Raw genomic sequence first — 18,966 nt, forward strand, 5'->3', positions numbered from 1 at the left:
TGTCTCTAGCTGCATATGTATCAAAAGATGGCCTAGTCGGCCATCACTGGAAAGAGAGGCCCATTGAACTTGCAAACTTTATATGCCCCAGTACAGGGGAACTCCAGGGCCAAAAAGTGGGAGTGGGTGGGTAGGGGAGTGGGGGGGAGGATAAGGGGGACTTTTGGAATAGCATTGGAAATGTAAATGAGGAAAATACCTAATAAAAAAACAATAGAAAAAAATGAATATTATAAAACTTGTTTTATATAAAACAACAATTAATTGAATACTCATATGTAGATGCTTATCTATAGCAATACTGAAAATATATACGTTTTTCTCAATATAAATTTTAAATAACTCCAAAAATATTAACTGTATGATATTTTAAAATAATATATCACTATTAGTTTTTTAATGAACATAAATAGATAAAATCTTTTTGTTTGTTTTGCTTTTAGTAGAGCTTAAAATTTTGGCTATTACTGTGGTACAATCCCAAAATAAGAACAAATTTTGAACATTGGAGTTCATTGTAATAAGGCTGTACTACAGTGTCCCTCACATCACCAAAGGATTTTACCTCCATAGTAGATAAGCTAAGAGTTGACCGTAGTGCTGCACCAAGGAATGAATTGTAGGCACAATTATTTGGATACAGATTTCCTGCTATGGTCAAAGCTATTTGACTTGAGTGATTGTCGTCATTCTCAGCCCACAGGGAACAGGTTACATTCATTTAAGGAATGGTGTGTGTATTAAGATGGTCTATCCATGAAGTCATTCATTAACTCTTTCAATGAACAATGGTTCTGCTTGGACGGTGGCACAGACGTTAGGTGAGGGTAAGATTCTGGTTCATTGACTGATGATTTTGAAAAGCATTCATCTCAGAATAAGAGTAACTTATAAAGGCCTCTTCTTCAAAATGGATACAATAATTATAAGTATTCAAGCAAAGCATTTCGTCTCAATCTTTGCTGTTCTCCTATAAGCCATCTTTCAAATTAGTTGTCTATTTCTTTTGGCTGCATAAATAATTTTGAAATATGTAAGCTGTTCTGAAAACCATACTATAGTGTAAAAACATCAAATAAACAATCCTACTAATAGAGAGGCTGAGCTAGGAGAAGCATGATTCCAAGACCATTATGTGGCTCACAGCAAGACCCTGTCACGTACAAACAAGCAGAAAGTGTATATGGATTGTACAGTATTGGACCTATTACTCCCATTACCAAATTAGAGAGACCACAGAATGACAGCTGACAAATTTCTAATTCCTCTTATTTTTGAATTTCAATCGATTAGGATATGTTGGTAATATTAATTTTCATATTAAGAGATATAAAGGAAAAGTGATTGTTACTTCCTGCTAATTTTCTTGTTAGAGGTGGAATTATGTTTGTGTGAGTTTGTTGAACGATTACTTTCTTGCTTCTTCTAGGGTGTAGTTTCACTCTTTGTGTTTTCCATCTAGTATCCTTTGTAGGGCTGGAGTTGTGGAAAGAGATTGTGTAAATTTGGTTTTGTCATGGAATATTTTGTTTTCTCTGTCTATAGTGATTGAGAGTTTTGTTGGGTATAGTAGCCTGGACTGGCATTTGTATTCTCTTAGGGTCTGTATGGCATCTGCCCAGGTTCTTCTAGCTTTCATAATCTCTGGTGAGAAGTCTGGTGTAATTCTGATAGGTCTGGCTTTATATGTTACTTGACCATTTCCCTTACTGCTTTTAAAATGCTTTCTTTGCTTAGTGCATTTGGTGTTTTGATTATAATGTGACAGGAGGTATTTCTTTTCCTGTCCAGTCTATTTGGAGTTCTGTAGGCTTTTTGTATGTTCATGGGTATCTCTTTCTTTAGGGTAGGGAAGTTTTCTTCTATAATTTTAATGAATTTTCTTCTATAATTATAATTTTACTGGCCCTTTAAGTTGGGAATCTTCACTCTCTTCTCTACCTACCTATTATCCTTAGGTTTGGTCTTCTTACTGTGTCCTGAATTTCCTGGATGTTTGGGGTTAGTTGTTTTGCTTTTTTTTTTTTTTTCTTTCACTGTTCTGTCAATATTTTCTCTGGTATCTTCTGCACCTGAGATTCTCTCTTCTATCTCTTGTATTCTGTTGGTGATGCTTGCATCTATGACTCCTGATCTCTTTCCTAGGTTTTCTAACTCCAGGGTTGTCTCCCTTTGTGATTTCTTTATTGTTTCTAGATCCATTTTTAGATCCTGGATGGTTTTGTTCCTTTCCTTCACCCATTTGATTGTGTTTTCCTATAACACTTTAAGGGAATTTTGTGTTTCCTCTTTAAGGGCTTCTAGATGTTTACATATGTTCTCCTGTATTTCTTTAAGGGAGTTATTTATGTCCTTTTTAATGTCATCATCATGAGAAGTGATTTTAGATCTGAATCTTGCTTTTCCATGTGTTGGGGTATCCAGGACTTGCTATGGTGGGAGAATTGGGTTCTGATGATGCCAAGTAATCTTGATTTCTGTTGCTTATGTTCTTATACTTGCCTCCTGGTATGTCTGACTGGAGCCTGTCCTTCTGTAATCTTGGTTGTGTCATAACTCCTCCTAGTCAAGCTGTATCTGTGATCCTGTGATTCTGGGATCCTGGGATCCTGAGATCCTGGGTATGTCCAAGCTCCTGGGAGTCAAGCTGCCTTTGGGACCTTGAGATCCTGGTGTGACCAAGCTCCTGAGATCCTGTGATCCTGTGATCCTAGGTGTGTTAGAGCACCTGGGAGTAGCACCTCTGGGTGTTGTGGGGCTGGCTGCAGAGTTTGCACCCAAGGTCTGCTCAGGGTGCCAGCCCAGACAGACCAGAAGAACCCATACCACTGGTCTGGCAGAGTTCCTGAGAACCTAAGTCCTGCCAGTCCAAGTTATTCCAGGTGTTGGAACAGATGTTGTGTCCTCACCTCTGATCCTCTGATCCTGAGTGTGTTGGAGTGCCTGGGAGTGGAGCTGAGTGTTGTGGGGGGAGAGGGGAGACATTCATCAATTCTTGATCTTAGAGCATAAGCTATTAGTGTTCAGGAACTTTTCCCCTGTACCCATGTTTCGAGACTTTCCACCACTTTCTCTTCTATTTGATTCAGTATATCTGGTTTCATGTGGGGGTCCTTGATCCACTTGGACTTGAGCTTTGTACAGAGAGATAAAAATGGATCAATTTGCATTCTTCAACCAGTTGAACCAGCACTATTTGTTGTAAAGGCTGTCTTTTTTCCACTGAATTGTTTTAGGTCCTTGTTAAAAATCAAGTGACCATAGGTGTGTGGATTCATTTATGGTTCTTCAATTCTATTCCATTGATCTACCTGTCTGTCACTGTACCAATACCATGCAGTTTTTATCACAATTGCTCTGTAGTACAGCTTGAGGTCAAGGATGCTCATTTCCCCAGAAGTTCTTTTATTGTTGACTCTAGTTTTCTCTATCCTGGGTTTTTTGTTATTCCAAATGAATTTGATAATTGCTCTTTCTAACTCTATGAAGAATTGAGTTGGAATTTTGATGGGGATTGCATTGAATCTGTAGATTGCTTTCAGCAAGATGGCCATTTTTACTATATTAATCCTGTCAATCCACGAGCATGGGAGATCTTTCCATCTTCTGAGGTCTTCTTCGATTTCTTTCTTCAGAGACTTGAAATTCTTATCATACAGATCTTTCATGTGTTTGGTTAGAGTCACACAAAGATACTTTATATTGTTTGTGACTATTGTGAAGGCAGTCATTTCCCTAATTTCTTTCTCAGCCTGTTTATTCTTTGAGAATAGGAAGGCTATTGATTTGTTTGAATTAATTTTATATCTGATCACTTTGCTGAAGTTGTTTATCAGCTGTAGGTGTTCTCTGGTGGAGTTTTTAGGGTCACTTAAGTATACTATCATATCATCTGCAAAGAGTGATATTTTGACTTCTTCCTTTCTAGTTTGTGTCCCTTTGACCTCCTTTTGTTGTCTAATTGCTCTAGCTAGAACTTCAAGTACTATATTAAATAGGTAGAGAGAGAGAGGGCAGCCTTGTCTAGTCCCTGATTTTAGTGNGATTGCTTCAAGTTTCTCTCCCTTAGTTTGATATTGGCTACTGGTTCGCTGTATGTTGCTTTTACTATGTTTAGGTGTGGGTCTTGAATTCCTGAAGTTTCCAAGACTTTTAACATGAAGGAATGTTGGATTTTGTCAAATGCCTTTTCAGCATCTAATAAAATGACCATGTGGTTTTTTTTTTCTTTTTGAGTTTGTTTATGTAGTNGATTACATTGATGGATTTCCATATATTGAACCAACCTTCCATTTCTGGGATGAAGCCTACTTGATCATGGTGAATAATAAATTTGTTTTTTTAATGAAAATTATAGGATAGTTAACATCCCTCCACTTCTCCCACTCCTTTTCCCTCAACCCTAATCTTATACCATGTACATACAATCATGCTAAGAACAACAACATGCCCTAAGGGAAAGCAATAGTGTGGCTGATTCACAGTGGAAAAGTTACTGAATATACCTGATCCCTAAATATGCTCAGGAATAATAATACATCCTTCATAGAATCGACATGCAAATTCACTGAGTTCACTCACTTAAGAACTTCACACCTCATGGAAAGGTGGCCTACAGTAATGGTTGCTATTGTCATCATAATCCTTATAAATGTAGCATCTGTAACATTAGAGAAACAAGAAGATTCAAATCTGAAAAATTGGGGAAACAGTGCATGGCAGAACACCTGAGTAGCTTTGCTCTAAACAACAGGTTCAGTGACATTTGTTGTTGTTGCTTTGAAGACTGTCTTAGTCTCTTTTGGCTAAACAAATGCTAAACAACAGCTTACAGCCACAGAGATGTGTTTCTTGCTTGTTTAGAGGCTTGTGACATGATGGAGATACCAGCAGATCCCATGGCTAGTGAAAGCGAGCTCTGCTTCCTCAGATGATAGAAGGAGGAAATAAGCTTCCTCAGCCCCATTTGTGATGCTTCTAGTCCATCTCACAAAGACTCTGCTCTTGTGACCTCACTGTATCCCAGCATCGCCACCTCTCAGTACCTTTGCAGGCAGGATTAGGTCTCTTCTCATGAATTTGGGGCAAACAAGCATTCATAACAAATAGTTGTTTGTTTTTTAAAATATTATTGTGGCCAAATACAGATAGCATTCTGATTACTCTTTTGGCTATGCATGAGGACACATCTGCAATCCTAAAAGGATTATAGAAAGAGGAAACACATGTTTGTGGGCAGCCTTTGTCTAAAAACGAAAAGGATTTTAGATATGAGGTAACAAATTTTTAAAATTTATTGTAAGTATTTATAAGTGTTCAGTTCAATGCCACTAAGGAATTTACACCAATGTGCAACAATTACTGAACTTTTTTTTTTCAACTCAAATGGAAGCCCTGTACCTGTTAAGCAATTACTCCAGTCGTCATTTCTGGTTCCTCCTCTTCTATTTTCTGTCTCTAGGAATTTGCCTATGTGAGGCATCACTTATGAATGGGACAACAGAACATTTGTTCTTTTGTGCGTGGCTTATTTCACTTAGCATAACGGGTCAAAGTTCACCTCTGCTGTAGCATGTGTCAGCAGGTAACTACTTTGCTTTGCTTTTGTGACAGTTTCATGTAGCCAGTGCTTACCTTGAATTTCTGATCTGACCCCCCAACCCCCTCTGCCTTTACCACCTACACACTATGACTATAGACCTGTGTCACGACACTCAGTCTCCTGATTATATTTTGGGTGAGATAATATGATGCCTATACATCTTATTTCTCCATTCCTTCATGATGGACACCTGGATTTTTTTCATATTTGAATAATATTCCTCTGGAATTGAATGTATAATTATCTCATTAAACCTCTCCTTTTGACTCCAGTCTTAGGGGCTGGGATATAGCTCATTTGGTAAAGTTCTTACCTAGCATGAAGGAGACCCTGAGCCCAAGCCCCAGCACTTCATAAAACCATGTGTGACTGCATGCAACTGCCAAATCAGGAGTAGAATCCAAGGTTATCTTCAGCTATGTAATGAGTGTGGTACCTGCCTCCAAAACCTGAAGAAGCAAATGATACCTGTGTATACATCCAGAACCAGAAGTATTGTCGCTAGGTCATACGTTGATTGAGGAACACATAGTCTTTTCCATCACAGTTGTAGCTTATAGTCTTGGTAATAATGTAATGTGAAATGAAAAAAATTCATGCTACAGTCTTGGTAACATCTGTTTCAATTTCTCACTATTTTACCAATACTTGGTACCTTTCACTCTTTTTAAATAGACATTCTCATGAATATAAAGTATTATCTCAAGGTAATATTAATATGAATTTTCCTAATATTAGTGATATTGACTATCTTTCATGTGCATTATTGGACAAAAAAAAATGCATTCAACTCCCATGCCTATTCTGAATCAGGTACTTGGTTGTGTTGTTTAATTATAGAAGTGCTTCATTTACTATGGATACTAATCCCTTGTTGGGTATTTGATTCACAAGTGTTATCTTCCAGTCTGTAGCTCCCTTTTTAACCTCTTGGCAGTCTCCTCTGATGGACCAAATCCTCTAATGCCAATGAAGTTCATTTTATAGTTTTCTTTCTTTTGTTGACTGAGATACTGATGTCATATCCAAGAAGTTATGAGACCTAAAAGCCAGTATTACTACACTTCCCCAGGTGTTTTTTTTTTATTATTTTATAATCAAATTAGTTCTGATATTTAGGTCTTTAGTATATTTCAGTTTTATCAGTTATGATATCAGGCTCCAGTCTGTTCTTTTGCATGCGATATCAAATCTTTCTAGTATCATTCATTGATTTAATATTTTTCCCAAAACATATGATAGCTTACTAATGTTAATAACCCAAGAATGGACTAAAGAAAAGACAGTCAAAATTGACATTGAATTGCTTGAAAAATCAGGTTCTAATAAATTGGTTTTCAAAGACACATTATAGGTTCTCCTTGTAACATTAGGTAGAAGACGCAGACTTCCAAAACAACAATAAGAATGCATTAGTGGATGCTCACAGTCAGCTATTGGATGGAACACAGGGCCCCCAATGGAGGAGCTAGAGAAAGCACCCAAGGAGCTGAAGGGATCTGCAACCCTATAGGTAGAACAACAATACGAACTAACCAGTACCCCAGAGCTCATGTCTCTAGCTGCATATGTAGCAGAAGATGGCCCAGTCGGGAAGAGAAGCCCCTTGGTCTTGCAAACTTTATATGCCCCAGTACAGGGGAATGCCAGGGCCAAGAAGTGGGAGTGGGTAAGTAGGGGAGCAGGGTGGGAGGAGAGTATAGGGGACTTTTGGGATAGCATTTGAAATGTAAATGAGGAAAATATCTAATAAAAGTTGAAAAAAAAGTCAGGTGTGGTGGTGCACACCTTTAATCCCAGCACTCGGGAGGCAGAGGCAGGTGGATTTCTGAGTTCGAGGCCAGCCTGGTCCACAAAGTGAGTTCCAGGACAGCCAGGGCTACACAGAGAAACCCTGTCTCGAAAAGACAAAAAAAAAAAAAAAAAAAGTGTTAGTGCTACAAATAGAGGAGTGGGTTAGTAACTAAGAACACGGTCTTCTTTCCAGGGGAACCGAGCTGGATTCCCAGCACCCACAAGTATCTGCACTCCACGTAAAGGGTTCCAGTGCCTTTTTTCTGCATTCTGAGGGCACTGACCACACATGGTCCATGGACATGCATGCAGGCAAAACAGTCATACACATGAAATAATAAAGCATTTTAAAATAGAGCACCCTGGTGGTAGAGAGGTAAGCCTGGCTGCCTTCCAAAATGCACCACATAATTAATTATAGAAACCTTCCCCTCCTGACCACCAGGAACACTATCAGCAGGCTCTACCTATGTATGGGTGAGTTAACAGCAGGCTCTACCTATGTATGGGTGAGTTAACAGCAGGNTCTACCTATGTATGGGTGAGTTAACAGCAGGCTCTACCTATGTATGGGTGAGTTAACAGCAGGTTATACCTATGTATGGGTGAGTTATCAGCAGGTTCTACCTATGTATGGGTGAGTTAACAGCAGGCTCTACCTATGTATGGGTGAGTTAACAGCAGGTTGAATGATTCTATATGCTGAGAGGCTTCCTGCCCGGTGGCTCCCACACTGAGTGCAAATGGAGAAATGGGGTTAGCCTACGATTCAGAGAGTGCATATGGGACAAGAGGGGAAAACATCTGAAGGAGAAGAGTCAAGTCTGGAGTTCTTGCTATTTTTAGTATATTGAAACAAAATGCTATCTTGCTCCTTTATTATATTGAAATAAAATGATTGCTATTTCTGAATTTTAACAAAAGACTAAGAAAATAAATATATTCCCCTCTTATGGTCTGTAAAATCATAAGGCACAGCTGTTTATTTTCTAACGCCTGTAGATGATCCTTCCTGCTGGCCAAGAAACTAAGGAAGAAAAGACACTAGGATGGAGAAAAAAGGGGGAGAGGGAGGAGAGGAAGAAGGGTAGAGGGAACAGAGGAAGAGGAAGGTGGACAGAAGAGAACAATAAAAAGATCCACTCTTCTTCACATGGGACCTTTTCTCTCTTCTGCCCACTGAAGTAGAAATCATCACTTCCCAGTCAGCACAGACAGAGCCCTTGCTACCTCGCGAGGTGTGCATATCAGTTCATTTCTTCAGCTCGGTAAAGGATACAAAGGATGACAGAGACATTACTCTTAGATTGTGTATTTGAGAAGAATAAGCATGGACCCAAGAAGTAAGAAACAAGTACACAACAGACCCACAGAGATTGAGTCCCCAGATACCAAGGAAAGGGTAACATGAATGAGAAGCCCAACAGCACACCAGAGACTACGGGATTCAAGGCTAAGCTGTGGCCTTTGTCGTTCTGCTCTCCGTGTTAGTCGGGATGATGAAAGACTGCTTAGACTCTGGGTTGCTTTCCTCACTCCTGCTATAGCATGCTTATAGTATATACAGCAAACACTCACCTGGGTTCACTCAGGAGGAACAGCTGTTCCTTGCCTTTCTGGAGTTTAAGCATAACTTTCTCTTCCAATTGAAACATATTAAGAACCCTACTTTGACCAAAGGATGAGTTCATTTGTCACTGAAAGCCAAGAAAATTCTTTCTTCCAGATCCTTGATGTATTAAAAGATTTTTAAAGACTTTTTAAAATTTTTATGCAGATAAGTGTTTGTCTGCATACCACATGCCTGCTGATACCCTCGGAGATCAGAGAGGGTACGAGATCCCCTGCAAATGGAGCTAGAGATGGTTGTGAGTAACCATGTGGAGGCTAGCCCCAAGTCCTCTGCAAAAGCAACAATTGCCCTTCACTGCTGCGCCATCTCTTCGACCCCTGAACAACTTTATTTTTATTATTTTGAATTATAAATATATGTGTGTGCACATGTGAGCATATTCACATGAATGTAAGTGGCTGTGGGGGGGTCAAAGGCTCCACGTTCTCCTGGAGACCTAGTTATAGGTGTTGTAAGTCACCCTCCTTGGGTGCTGGAAAGCAATCTCAGAGTCCTCTAAAAAATCAACAATCACATTTACCTGCTCAGCTATGTCTCCAGTTCCCAGATTCTTTATGTTCTAAAATACAATTTGCTTTCCTAAAAAAACCTAAGAGGACAAAAACAACAACAAAAACAAAACAAACAAACCAACAGACTCATGTTTTTAAAAGAAAAAGTAAGAGAATAGGCCTAATTAAGGAAGTGCCCACTGTCCCGTACCCAACTTCCTTAACCACACCTCTTCTGGCTTTCCCTCTTCCTGCCTGTTCCATATCTGACCAAGCAGTAGCCTTAGGATAGCCTTGAACTCCTACGAATCTGCTTCCGGAGTCTGAGTTGCCCTTTGCTGGCACAGTCCAAATGTATGCGAATCAAAAGGCACAAGCTTATCAAATAAGGCTTTTTTAGCTGACCGTGCTGGTGGGGTGGGGGTGGGAGTGGGGAGTCAGGTCTCTAACCAAGCCTGATTTTGATTTGGCATCAAGCAGCAGCAGTGGTTCTGTTCTAGCTGAGCAATCTCCCACAATGGCCTTTGTGGGATGGCATACACACGCAGTATTAGCATTCAAAGCCATATGCTATCTTAATCAGATTCAAAAAGAACCTATGAGCCCAAACAGGTCTTTTTAAGAAACGAATTTATGATCTGGGGTTGGGGGTAGGGCGGAGTGTGAAGATTAACTCTTACTGAAGGAGGTGAGAATCTGGTGAGCAGCCTAAGCCAACCCGTGTGACGTCACTGGAAAGCCATAAAAGAAATACACTGAGGAAGCGTCATCTGGGGCATAGTAGCAAGACCCGGAGAAGGGGGGGGGGCAGTGAGTATCTGAGGAGGCTTCCAGGAAGAGGTGACACCCGCCATCCTTAGCTCTCCCCTCTCAGATCTTCCACCCAGACCTATTAGTGTTGGGCACCATGTTCCTTTGATGATATAATTGGTGAAACGTTAAGAGTGTTTTGAAAACATGATCACTGGTATTACTTAAATGTTGTCATTGCTTCTTCTTCCTCTACTTGTGAATTGATTTTTTTTTTTTTTTGACATTCAGTTAGTTTCTTTTCACAGTCCAGTATACCTAGGCCTCATCATTTCCATGTGGTTACTATAGCGACCGCTGGAGCCTCAGGCTCATTTCTCTTTTGCCTGAGCAAAAAATTATTTCCTGCAATGCAAATCGGAAAGGGAGCACGGTTTGATGAATTATCGACACTTTGCATTCCCTAAGCAACTCCTCCCTGCTTGAAGGGACATTTTTAGAGCTGAAGCTGAAACACAACTTTATCATTTGAAAATGCAACTTTGTCTCTTGAAGATGATTCCATGACACTGGCGCACATCTCTAGTGTCTTCATGTGTTTCCTGTCTTATCATGTTGCTCAGGGTCTGGTGGATCTAACTAACTTCACAGGCAGTGCTTCCGTGTTTCCCATCATTGCAAGCTACAATGCTTCACATATCTCCTAATGTTCCAAAAAATAAAAATAGAGACATATTGAATTTTTAGAATCGGAAAATACAACCCTTTGCCTTTCCTGTCTTAGTTAAAGTGTCTTAAAACTTCAGTAGCAACAGAAACGGACCTCAGCCTGCATTTAGAGATAAGCACAGGTTCAAATGGAAGTCAAAGGACTGAAATGACAGTGCTTATCTCACTGGCTAAATGTTTAACAAGTGATTGCTAAATTTCTGATTACCATATAAGTTTCATTCCGTTTGGGGTATAGAGGGAATGGTAAACTAAGAATAAGCCATTCTGTAGCACGTGGTGAAAATTTATCCAAAATCTTTGGACTTACCTGGGAGATGTAAACAAGTCCTGATGTCCAGGTTTCAACCCAAGAGAGCCTGGTTTAGAGGCTGAGGTGACATTTGCATAGTGGTATGTTTTAAAAGCTCCCCACGTGAGTCTGGTGTACAGCCTAGCTGTGGACTACTGTTTTCAACTCTGACCAGTACCTGCACTGTGCTAATCTCCATTCCAACAGAATGCTTCTGATGGTTCCATCTCGATGCCTTTGTGTCCAAATGTGTCATGCTTAGACACCTGCTTTCAATAACTCTGCTTTGCCCTGAACATTCTCCTGCATCCATGAGTAGTTATTGGGCATCAGAGACCATGAAGTTTTCAGATGGTGATGACCCTCCTATATTAGAACCACACCTTAAGCTCCACCCCTCTTTATAATACCCAAAGATGGTAGGACAATCACCAGACTCTATTCAGTTCCTTGACCTGGCTTCTCAGTCATGCCTTGCTCCCTTGCCTCAACAATGATGCTATCTCTATTTCTAATTTCTTAGAAATATTTTCATTTTAAGAAACAAGTAACAGGGAACACATTTTCTCTTTAAGGTTTCATTTTGTATGGACATGGTAGTAACTAAAGTCAGCTCAGTGTCCAGGTCAGAAACTCGATGTCCCTATGCTAAATAAACACCCTGGAACCTAACAGAAGAGCTAGAACCCGATAGCCCAGAGCCCAGGATTCGCTGGCTTTCTATGCTGTGGAACTGAAAATGACCTTTGCCCTTAAACTCACTTTGATAGCCAACAGTACACTCAAAATAAATGAGCTAAATGCATACTAGGATATATTTAGAGTGGCTGACTGGGGAGGATGAGATCTGAGAATGAAATAAAATCCAGTGAACTATATCTAGTCTAGAATATATGTTTTTAGCAATTTGAGCAATGGAAGCACTTGGTACTTATGAGGAATACTCCACAATTAGCAAACACATCACTTAAAGTCACATTCACTATGTTTTCTGAATGAAATTAATGGCATTCTGCAATAAGCTTAATGAGTATTTCTGCCACTTAAATTCCACGGCATGGGTTCTAGTATATTAGAGTTGTCCATTAAATGCTCAAGATACTTTTATTTTTTAAAAAATTTTATAGTTTTGTTTTGTTTTTTGTTTTATTGATTTGTTTTTGTTTGTTTGTTTGTTTACTCAAGTGTATGTGTTCAAGTCTGAAACCTTGGGAACCAAGAGTGTAGAACAAAACAAGAATGACTTGTACCTCCATCTAAGCCAATCACTACTAACATCTTAGTGTGGGTCCTTCATGGATGGATGCATGGATGGATGCATGGATGGATGCATGGATATAAATGGATAGATAATAGATTGATAGATATGGATAGATGGATAGATGGATGATTGATAGAGAGACATATGATGATAGATACATAGAAGATAGATAGATAGATAGATAGATAGATAGATAGATAGATAGATAGATAGATAGATAGACAAATAGATAGACAAATAGATAGACAAATAGATAGACAAATAGATAGATAGACAGATATAGTCAGATAATAGATATTTGCATTCACATATATCCAAAAATAGAGGCTTTTATATAAAATCAGGTTAGTAACATTGAAAATTTAGTATTCAGATACTTTTTCAGTTAGGCATTAATCTTTCAGCCCTCAAAGCTTCATCTATCCCTTCTCTTGTGTTATCAATTATAACAAAGAGAAACAAGGTCAGCCATACAATGTTCCTAGGCTGAGATAAAATGCAAATAGGGCCCTTCCATATCAATGTGTGAAGGCTGGTTAGACCACACTGCTCAGAAAAGGAAGTAGGCTCTTCACAGCTAACTTGCACATTCACTGCCGGAGTCACAGCATCTGCAGGGTCACAGCGTGCAAGGCGCATCGGCTCTTTCCAATAAACATGGTAAGTCTTGGATTTTACAACCCTCTCTGGTCTCTAGGCAAACACGCTGATCTTCTGTACTGGGGGAGAGGGGGCTCATGCCCATGTTCTCACTGCCTTTAGGATTGGCACTTGCCCACTGCCGTCCTTGTGGTGAGGAAGCTGCTCTGTCTGCTCTGCCCTTTGAGATCGAGGCTTTGGAAGTTCCCTTTTCAGATTCTAGCTGTCAGAAGGGAGGAAAGTATCTGCCTCACAGAAAGAAAAGTTCAGTTCTTTATCTTTGACACTGAACAGGGTTGAGTGACGGCGGAGCACCATAGTCAGGTTCCTGAGTGAGCACCTTAGGTCTCCAACAAAGATTCCAGTGATGTGCGATGGGCAGCCTTGCTGCTGAGGGTTTGAAAACATGGGGGGGGGGAGGGTTGGAAAGGGAGTTATTTTGTTTGAAAATGCTTTTTGCTATTTTAATTAAGCAAAGAAAACAAAACTCAAGTGACCTTAGGGACAGACTATGTTCCCAAAGTTAATTGAAAGTCATTATTTGGATCATATTAAAATAGTGAGTGGGTTCCCAGGTGTACCACAAAGTAGCTTAACCTACAATGTCACCGAGCTACACTAACATTCTGTCCAACAGTTCTTCCATCATTTACCTATAAAAAATTAACTCTCCTGAACAGTGTGGGATTATGCTCCCTTATTCAGGAAGAGAATCATTTTGTAATCTCATAACCATCTCTGCATACCCCCTACCACCCACCAAGGACTGTGACTGTACCATCCCTTCTCTGATACAGAGAGACAGTCATTTCCTTTGGTGGTGCCCACTGAGAAGACAATGTCTGAGACTACGATGCCCACAATTGTTGCAATGGGAGAAAGCAGAGAGTTCCTCCAGAGCTGTTTGAGGCAGGATTAAGAAAGTGTGGAGGTCAGAGAGTATAACCTTGCACCGGAGGAGAGAGTGAGTAGGAAGAGAGGGAGACAGGGTGAGGGTTGCAGCATCATAGGGGAGGGGAGTGCACAGCAGCTGAAGAAATGGAGGCACACAGCTCTCCCAGCAGCTGTGTCTGAGGTGTCACCAATCCTGCAACCTCCTCACATTGAGCCTCTGGGCTCCAGGGTTCTTAGAAAACAGTCATTCTTCGTTACTGATACTTCCCTCATAACTAAAGGAGGGCACTATGGTTAACAGAAACAGGGTGAGGCTTTCTAAGGGGAAACAACACAAGGTGACATTTGTGTAAAAGAAAAATGTAACTGACTAGCTCTTTCACCAGAACTGCTATTTTCTTACTGTGGAAGTAACACATCTTGATTCAAGAGCTTCTGGGAAATATAGATCTATAAAAATGAAACAACAAGAAAGTCTATAGTCCAAAGGGACAGTCTGTAAATTTGTATCTATTCTTCTAGAATTTCATCAATTTAAATACATATTTTATAAGTATAATTTTCTCTGCTATTATAATGGATAAAGCCATTCCTCGTCGTTTTTTAATTTAAAGTTACTTGACTAAAATCTAAGTTATAATGTCATTTTTAGTGATGGAACATTTTAAACAATTATGTGGTATCAATAATTTATCTTAATCGTTTTCATATGATTGGGGATTTCTGGTTATTTTTTGTCTTATTTCTATTTCCCTCCCTCTTCCTCCAGGATAGGACAATTGGACATTTCAGTTGGTTTATTGCATTTCACACACACACACACACACACACACACACACACACACACACACCTTTCCTTACTGTGATATAGGAAAGATCATCATAGCATTGATGATTTTCCATTGACAAAATCATCAGAAAATGAGAAAGTAGCAAAAGACACAACACATTTAGCTAAGCCTCCCAATGCTAACTCTCTTCTTGAGACTACATCTATAGTGTGCCTTTTGAGAGTGGCATAGTTAACACCCCCTGCAATGTGGTTGGTCTGTGTGTGCCTACCCCTGTACACACACATACACACACCTGTCTGCCAATCATCAAGATCATACGTTATCTTTCCCCAGCATTACCTTTGACAGACTATAACAAGAAGACTCTAACTTTCTCCTTAAAAGATACCAGTGTGTGTGTGTGTGTGTGTGTGTGTGTGTGTGTGTGTGTGTGTGTTTGAAATCTGCGTTTACCACTCCTCATAGGCTAACTTTACTTTCTACTCATAGGCTTTTTCATAAGTCTCTTAAGCTCCAGGCTTGTTTCTCCAGCTAGTGATGATGCAGGCACTGAAAGCGCTTTTCCTACTAGGCTGATGAGCACAGAAAAGTGTAATTATAAAGCTGCTAGCAAGGCACAGCCACAGGCCAGACACTGGGGAGTGTTGGACTCCTTCCTTCCAAACCCCAATACATAGTTTCTGAAGAAGATAGAGACACTCTAGAATCCCAAAGAGGGGGGACAATGGCAGTGAACACTGGTGAGCCAGAGACACAGCTGGCTATTAAATTGTATACTAACTCTTTAGAGGGATCAGTTGCCTTCATTAGTTGTCCTTGTTGCTGGGCTAAGAAACAACTGAAAGGGAGTAGGTCTTATTTTGGACCATTGTTCAAGGAGATGTAGTGCATTATGGTAGAGAAGGTTTGGTGGTAGGAACAGCTCTTGTCCCTGGCAAAAGAGGAGTGAGGCTGTTGATCATATCTCAGTAGAGCAGGAAGCAAAAGCCCTCTGGCTGGAATTGAGGCTGGTGTATAAGCCATGAGACCTACCCACACACACCAGTAACCCACTTCCTCCAGCTAGGCTTTACCTTCTGCAGGTTATCTACTCTCTTTCTGAGACTTAGCTCGCTTTAAAATGCTCAGACAATATCATGGGTTAGACTGAAAATGCTTCCCATACTCGAACTTTCCAGGCTGGGACTCATGGGGTGGGTCTGTGCAGTTGTAGTACATGCACAGGTGGGGCCTAGCTGGAGGAAGTGGGTTGTTGGTATGTAACACAGCTATTAAATATTGGAATTAGGATATGAACACAAGTCTGTCTGTTCTCAAAGCCTGGGTTTTTCTACTTTTGGCAACATTCTAGAACACAGTTCCATGGGAAATAAAAGCCCAGGACTGTCTCTTGGAATTGCAGGAAATTCTTCACAAAGGTAGAGGAATCAGTAGCCACACCTGCTTCTGTCATAACCATGAGAACATTCTGTTTTCAGAGTACTAACTCCAGGAAAGTATTTCGGGTGCCCCTGGGATAGGATCCTGAAAGGGCAGGTTGCTGGATTTGTGTTCCTTTGCCCCCGAATTCAGAGGCAGAGATGAACTGATTAAGGACCTCCTATTCTCATCCCTCCCCTCCCCCAAGCCCTTCTGCTCTCTTACCACATATAATAACCCAAGTGGTTACTGGGAAATATGCCTTCTATTGTTTCTCTCTCTCTCTCTCTCTCTCTCTCTCTCTCTCTCTCTCTCTCTCTCTCTCTCTCGACAACTTACTGGTAAAGAAACTGAAACTTAGAGATTTGTGTGAATGAAGCACAAAAGCACTTTGTGTTGTGAGGACAAATATATGAGATTTCCAGATAGCTGAGCGCTACAGACTCAAGGCACTGAGCCCATGCCCCACTGAGCAACAGGCACTGGGATTCAGGCTCAGTTTCCTCATTTCTTTATAACGGATCTGGACCCAAACCCTCTAGAGCAGCTCTGTAAAGCTACAAGTCTAGCCTAAATGGTCTCTGATGCTGTCCCTCGTAATATTCTGGAATTTAAGACTGAAAGGATGAAGGCAGTGGATCTAACATCTCAAACATCTGGCCTTGCATGGAGTAGTTAATTTTACCATTCTAAACAGAAATAATAGGGTGTTACCTTTTCACATGAGAAGTACTTTTAGGGATGTCCAATCTATAGAATCTACTGGGAACTAGAGAAGCAGATATTCTAATAATGTACAGCGTTTTTCAAGTGCTCATAAGTGTGCAGAAAGGTATTTTATATGTAAATTTTGAAGAGTTTGAGAAATGAAGTAATGGTTGTAATTGGGATCCTTGGTATGTTTTACTCCTTACATTTTCCTCTGTCTACACATGAACTTTAAGAAATGAAACGTGCTTGAGGTGTGTTAGCCCTCATCCATCCATCAAAGATTTGCTAGGCCGTTTCTCCACATCTGGGCTCTGCTGGCCCAGCAGACAACATGTGAACAGAGCAGATGGGGTCTTTTTCCCTCCATTCACTGACTGGTTCTCAGACCGGTGCTAGGAAGATCCCCAGGAAGGCTAAGAGTGGGGCCTGAGAATTGGCACTTCTGATTCTCTCCCTGATGCAACGGAAGAAGCCACTAGACCATGCTTAGAGAGCCACTGCTCTTTGGAAGTGAATAATAAACTAGAAAACAAGTGGGCAACAGACAGCACCCTGATCCCTAAAGGACCAAGGAACTGAGTTCGAACACAGAGGGAGATGGTCCCTGTAGACAGGATCTGACGGCATTGAGCTGGTTCTCTACTCTGCTTGCGCCCTGGAACCCTGGAGGCTTCTAAAGCCCCATGGTCCTCCCCAAACCAGTGACAAGGATACCAAGGTGGGGCCTAGTGAAAAGAACTAGGCATGGGAAAGCGAGCTAAAACTTTCCAGTTGAAAAAACAATATATGGGGGAAAAATACGAAGCAAGATTCAGCTTGGGTCTCAAAGACCATGTTAGTGAAAAGAAAGAAAGAAAAGGAGAAGGAACAAAACATGAAAAACCAACAAACCTGAGAGTGACAAGCTCTGGTTAGGGAATAGGTCAAAGTGACATGATTACTGGGCCCTAAAGACTGTCCAGTTTATTTTGACTACTCTAATAAAATGCCTTTACTGTGTGGTTATAAACAACAGAAATGTGTACTTCATAGTTCGGGAGGTTGTAAAGTCCAAGATCAGGGTATAAGTACAACGGGGCTCTGGTGAGAGCACCTCCCACCCCATCCAGGTTGTCTGACAAAAAGCTTCCTACTATGTGTTTCTGTGGTAGAAGGGTCAAACAAGCTCACTTGGCCTCTTTCATGAGCATGAGGGTGGAACTATCATGAATAAACACCTCCTAAAGGCCCTACCCCTGAATGCCATGCTTGAGGGCACCGGCTCTCAATCTTTCCAACACTGTGACCCTCATGCTGTGAGGATCCCCAAGCATAAAACTCTTTCACTGCTACTTCATGAATGCAGTTTTGCTACTGTTGAGACTCAGAACATACACAGAGGATACACCGTATATCTGATATGCAACTCCCAGACTGGTCGAGACCTACAGGCTGAGAACCACAGCTTTAGGGGCTAGGCTATCTGCAAAAGAACTTTTAAGGACATACAAACTGTTTTTTGCTGTACACCACCAGAGTCACTGAAGACTTCCGAGTAAAGGACTGGATGCTGTGTGCTGATTCACGCTTTGAGTGGAGCACAGGCTGGGAGCACAGGCTGGGAGCACAGGCTGAGGAGCACAGGCTGGGAGCACAGGCTGAGGAGCACAGGCTGGGAGCACAGGCTAGGAGCACAGGCTGAGGAGAACAGGCTGGGAGCTAAGGCTTGGAGCACAGGCTGAGGAGCACAGGCTGGGAGCACAGGCTGGGAACATAGGCTGGAAGCACAGCTGGGAGCACAGGCTGGGAGAACAGGCTGGGAGCACAGGCCGGGAGCACAGGCTGAGAGCACAGGCTGAGGAGCACAGGCTGGGAGCACAGGCTGGGAGCACAGGCTGGGAGCACAGGCTGGGAGCACAGGCTGAGGAGAACAGGCTGGGAGCACAGGCTTGGAGCACAGGCTGAGGAGCACAGGCTG

At 41.1% G+C, this 18,966-nt stretch overlaps 1 protein-coding gene across 2 annotated transcripts in view; it reads left to right on the top strand.

The window, feature by feature from the left end:
- The first annotated feature begins 13,153 nt into the window (after positions 1–13,153).
- The window catches only part of Fyb1 (FYN binding protein 1), a 136,457-nt gene continuing 130,644 nt past the window's right edge, over positions 13,154–18,966 (top strand). For both annotated transcript variants that reach the window (XM_029470072.1, XM_029470073.1), the window contains exon 1: positions 13,154–13,212. In XM_029470072.1, the coding sequence (XP_029325932.1) occupies positions 13,210–13,212 (3 nt within the window). In that variant the 5' untranslated portion in view covers positions 13,154–13,209. The remainder of the gene's footprint in view (positions 13,213–18,966) is intronic.

This window comes from Mus caroli, chromosome 15 (genome assembly GCF_900094665.2).
Source record: "Mus caroli chromosome 15, CAROLI_EIJ_v1.1, whole genome shotgun sequence".
Classification (NCBI taxonomy): domain Eukaryota; kingdom Metazoa; phylum Chordata; class Mammalia; order Rodentia; family Muridae; genus Mus; species Mus caroli.